The sequence below is a fragment of the Clupea harengus genome, chromosome 2 (assembly GCF_900700415.2).
Source record: "Clupea harengus chromosome 2, Ch_v2.0.2, whole genome shotgun sequence".
Taxonomy (NCBI): domain Eukaryota; kingdom Metazoa; phylum Chordata; class Actinopteri; order Clupeiformes; family Clupeidae; genus Clupea; species Clupea harengus.
The window spans coordinates 8441019-8446018 of NC_045153.1; the positions used below are offsets into that span (position 1 = coordinate 8441019).

At 46.9% G+C, this 5000-nt stretch overlaps 2 protein-coding genes across 6 annotated transcripts in view; both read left to right on the top strand.

Moving 5' to 3' along the window:
• LOC105903004 (myc box-dependent-interacting protein 1) overlaps positions 1-781 on the top strand; it is a 20321-nt gene extending 19540 nt beyond the window's left edge. For all 5 annotated transcript variants that reach the window (XM_031581940.2, XM_031581954.2, XM_031581946.2 and 2 more), the window contains one exon: positions 1-781. This exon is cut by the window's left edge and continues 2510 nt beyond it. The gene's annotated coding sequence lies outside the window, so the exon portion shown is untranslated.
• A 1241-nt stretch (positions 782-2022) lies between these two features.
• LOC105903005 (solute carrier family 23 member 3-like) overlaps positions 2023-5000 on the top strand; it is a 6055-nt gene continuing 3077 nt past the window's right edge. Inside the window, exons 1-2 of the mRNA XM_031577536.1 lie at positions 2023-2423; positions 4546-4697. Of these exons, the coding sequence (XP_031433396.1) occupies positions 2301-2423; positions 4546-4697 (275 nt within the window). The 5' untranslated portion in view covers positions 2023-2300. The remainder of the gene's footprint in view (positions 2424-4545; positions 4698-5000) is intronic.

A 5000-nucleotide genomic window follows, 5' to 3' on the forward strand; every position in this document is an offset into this window, starting at 1 on the left:
TGTAGAGTACCAGAGCTAGCTCATAGCGCATAGCTAGCTTTACATTCGATTAGCTATCACAACATTAGATTATCTGTGATTGTGAAGGAAATCAGCAAGTCTCAGCAACACTCCTGGGCTATTCAATGAGAAACTAAAATGTCATCATGGCCTGTCTGCATTGACCAATCAGGATGCTTCTGAAGAGACAGCCACCCCAGCCAGCCAATGATTTTGTGTGTTGAATGGAAAGGGTGGATTCCAGTGATTAAGAATTGAGAAGGTTAGGAAGTTATTAAGAAACACTAACTTTGCCGCAGCTCTTAGCAGTAACAACCTGAATTGCAAAAAAAAACAAGAACAAACTTTGTTCTCTATAAAACTGTAAGCCAGACCAACATCTCTAAAAGTATATACTACAGTAGTTACTCTGAAAAACTCTATTTTTCTTCGCTGGTGTTCTCGTGTTGGTGCATACGTACTGTGAAACTTGTGTCATTTGTTAGGCTATGTGTAAATAATATAAGACAGATCAGTATAACATATCTCTGTGTACATATCTATTGAAGTATGAATGTGTCAGGTGCATGCATAGCCTCACATGAAACGTGTGTGTGATTTTGTCCTCTGTCATTTTAATTAAAAACTTTTAATTTGTATTTTTTGGGGGGAAGTAAAGGATGGGGACTGTCCTGTCCTGTCCTGTATTTGAAGCCATGGGTGTTTATCTTCGCCTCTGTTCTCCTGTACACACTGTTGTCCCAACAGTGCTAATAAAGATGGGGTCCGCCCCTCAAATAGACACAAGCTCTCTCGCCTCTCTCATTCACATCACAAACCCTGGAAACAACATATATATATTTGCTCCCAGTGCAAAACGTATATGTCATAACCGTGAATGTCATACGTCTAAATGAGGCTACGGGGGCCAGACATTTGTAGGTGTCAAGAAAACACAACGACTGGCTCCAAACGACAATGACCTGTGTCGTCATGTATGTGCACACACACACACACACACACATGCCAGACGCTTGAAGGGAGATCTCTGCCTCCCATGCAAAAAGGTTGTATGTGAAATTGTCACGTATGTCTCTGTCCCCTTCAAATCTCCCACTTTAATTGTAGTGCACGCTATTTAATTCGATTCAATTCAATTTCATTCATATAGCGCCAAAACAATAAAATTGTCTCAAAGCGCTTCACAGGGCCCAGGAAGGAACCTTAAGCAGAACCACGGCACATCTGCTTGAGGTTGGCCGGGAAGGAGGGGGGGGGGGGGGGGGATTGTGTGGCAGTTTGGTATTTAAAGTCCTGTATATATAAGCTCTCACCTAGTCGTCTGCCTCTGATCATAGCGTAATTGTTTTTAATGCTCCCCTCACTTTAAAGCTGATACTTTGTTGGCTCAATAGGGTCACTATGGGCTCAAACTCAGCTTACAGAGACAAGAACTGTTGCTTTTGTATATAGCTAAACTGTAGCTAAATGTATAGCTACATATAAATATAAATATGTAACTGTTTCCATCCACCAATCACACAGCATGAACATACATTTCTTGGAAATGTCCATGGGTGAAACATAAACAGAGTAACCAGAAAGAGAAATGGACTTCCAACATGTTGCCTTATCCTGCCTATAAAGAAGTAAAAGTGGGTGACCACAGATTTCTCAGTACATAAATAAGTTAATTAATTAAAAAACATGAATTAATAAGCCCACCGCTTGGAATTCCTCCACAGTGGAACACTTAACCGCTTAATAATAACCAGAAGCCCAACGGCTCTCAACCCTGCAGTGTTATTGTCCAGTCGGAGTGAGTGAGTGAGTGAGTGATTGAGTGCAATGATTCTGGAAGAATCTTGGCTAATCACCAACCAACCGTTTCACAACCTCAGGCCCAAAGGTCAGTGAAGGAGCAGCGCTGTACAAGCAGCACACACACACACACACACACACACACACACACACACACACACACACACACACACACACAAAGACAGGAGAAGCTACTGGTGGCCCAGCCAGTGTGGGAGGGGAGTCATAATCAACAGCAGGGACACAACACAGAGCTCAGAAATGCTACTGGTGGCTCTAGGGTCAGTTGCACATGAGTTTGGCCTCCTGCTCAACTCCATATAGCTGAGGGTGACGCTTGCTCTCAAGATGAAGTGGTCAACTCTTCTGAACAGGATCGTTTTGTAGAAAGGGGTGATTTGGGACACGATCCAGAGTGAACTGTAAGTGACCAGCTGAAAGAGAAGAGAAGGGGAGAGAGAGTGAGAGTGAGAGTGAGAAATCAGCAGAGGCAAAGAGAAATGGGTCTTTGCAGGCAGGAGACGGACACCTCTGTGCAGGACCCCAAGGAGTCGCAGGATCCCAGGAGCCGCAGTGTGGACTGGTGTCCACCCCTGCTGCTCAACTTCACCCTGGCACTACAGGTAGGGCACCACATAGCACTGCGCTGACGCTATACAGGTGAGACATTGCATTGGCACTACAGGTAAAGCATTTGGTAGCCTGTGCAAGCGAGGCATTTTCTTGGTCCCATGGGTAAGACATTGTGCTGACGCCGCAGCTGAAGCATGTGGTTGGCACAACAGGTAAGGCGTTATGTTGGCACAACAGGTAAGGCCTTATGTTGGCACTACAGGGAAACACTAAACATGTGGTAGTGATGAGGAGAGATAGCCATGAGCATTGAGTGTTAGAGTTCCTGGAAGAAAAGGATTTTTCAAGACTGATTTCCAGTTCTGCAACCCTGCAAATATCCTAGTGGAAAAACACAGGAAATATAGTCTTGCTCTCTCTCTCTCTCTCTCTCTCTCTCTCTCTCTCTCTCTCTCTCTCTCCATGTGTGTGTGTGTGTGTGTGTGGTCACTATGACCTAGCTGGCGTTCCAAAAGGCATCTCTGACTTTCTCCTTCTCTCTCTTCTGCTCCTGTTACATCGCTGGCACTATCTACCTTTACTCCTCCCACTCACTGTCTCCCTTTACTCCTCCCACTCACTGTCTCCGTTGCTCCTCCCACTCACTGTCTCCCTTTACTCCTCCCACTCACTGTCTCCCTTTGCTCCTCCCACTCAGTGTCTCCCTTTGCCCCTCCCACTCAATCAAATCCAATTCAGTTCAGTGTTGCTTCATAAGCGTGACTGTTTGGATGCAGTGCTACTTCCATGTGTGTATGTGTGTGTGTGTGTGTGTGTGTTGGTGTGTGTGTGTGTGTGTGTGTGTGTGTGTGTGTGTGTGTGTGTGTGTGTGTGTGTGTGTGTGTGTGTGTGTTCATTAGTGTGACTGTTTGGAAGCAGTGTTGCTTCATTAGCTTGGCTGTTTGGATGCAGTGCTACTTCCATGTGTGTGTGTGTGTGTGTGTGTATGTGTGTGTGTGTGTGTGTGTGTGTGTGTGTGTGTGTGTGTGTTCATTAGCGTGGCTGTTTAGATGCAGTGCTGCCTCCATGTCTGTGTGTGTGTCTGTGTGTGTTCATTAGTGTCACTGTTTGGATGCAGTGTTGCTTCATTAGCTTGGCTGTTTGGATGCAGTGCTACTTCCATGTGTGTGTGTGTGTGTGTGTGTGTGTGTGTGTGTGTGTGTGTGTGTGTGTGTGTGTGTGTGTGTTCATTAGCGTGGCTGTTTAGATGCAGTGCTGCCTCCATGTCTGTGTGTGTGTGTGTGTGTGGTCATTAGTGTGACTGTTTAGATGCAGTGTTGCTTCATTAGCTTGGCTGTTTGGATGCAGTGCTACTTCCATGTGTGTGTGTGTGTGTGTGTGTGTGTGTGTGTGTGTGTGTGTGTGTGTGTGTGTGTGTGTGTGTGTGTGTGTGTGTGGTGTGTGTGTGTGTGTGTGTGTGTGTGTGTGTGTGTGTGTGTGTGTGTGTGTGTGTGTGTGTGTGTGTGTGTGTGTGTGTTCATTAGCGTGGCTGTTTAGATGCAGTGCTGCCTCCATGTCTGTGTGTGTGTGTGTGTGGTCATTAGTGTGACTGTTTAGATGCAGTGTTGCTTCATTAGCTTGGCTGTTTGGATGCAGTGTTGCCAAAGCTGAAGTAGAACAACAGAGTAATATAAGGAGAACATTAAAGAAAACTAATCACAGGAGTGTGAATATAAACGGCACGATGAATATAAACAGTAATGTCCTATCTCCCTTTCTCTCTCTCCCATCTCTCTCCCTCTCTCCCATCTCTCTCTCTGTCCTCCCATCTCTCTCTACTCCCTCTCTCTCCTCTTTCTCTCATCCCTCTCTCTCCTCCCTCTACCATCTCTCTCTGTCCTCTCTGTCCCTATCCCCCCCTCTCTCTCATCCCTCTCTCTCTCCTCTGTCCCATCCCTCTCTCCCTCTTCTCTCTCTCCCATCCCTTTCTCTCCCATCCCTTTCTTTCCTCTCTCTCTCCCATCTCCGTCTCTCTCTCATCCCTCTCTCTCTCTCCTCTATCTCCTATCTCCCTCTGTCTCATCCCTCTCTCTCCTCTCTCTCATCCCTCTCTCTCTTCTCTGTCCCATCCCTCTCTCCTCTCTCTCCCATCCCTCTTTCTCCTCTCTCCCATCTCTCTCTCTCTCTGTGCAGCATGTGTTGGTGCAGTGTTCATTGCTGGTGCTGATGGTGGGGATGCTCCAGTGGCGGCTCCAGTGGACGGAGACAGAGAGGGCTCAGCACCTGGCGTCTCTGCTCTTCTCCTCGGCCCTCTCCACTCTCCTGCACACCTGCCTGGGCTCCTGGTGAGTACTCTTTACCTGCGTCCTGTGTCCTAAACACCTACCTACCTGGGCTCCTGGTAAGTACTCTGTACCTGCGTCCTGTGTCCTAAACACCTACCTACCTGGGCTCCTAGTAAGTACTCTTTACCTGCGTCCTGTGTCCTAAAAACCTACCTACCTGGGCTCCTGGTAAGTACTCTTTACCTGCGTCCTGTGTCCTAAACACCTACCTGGGCTCCTAGTAAGTACTCTTTATCTGCATCCTGTGTCCTAAACACCTACCTACCTGGGCTCCTAGTAAGTACTCTTTACCTGCGTCCTGTG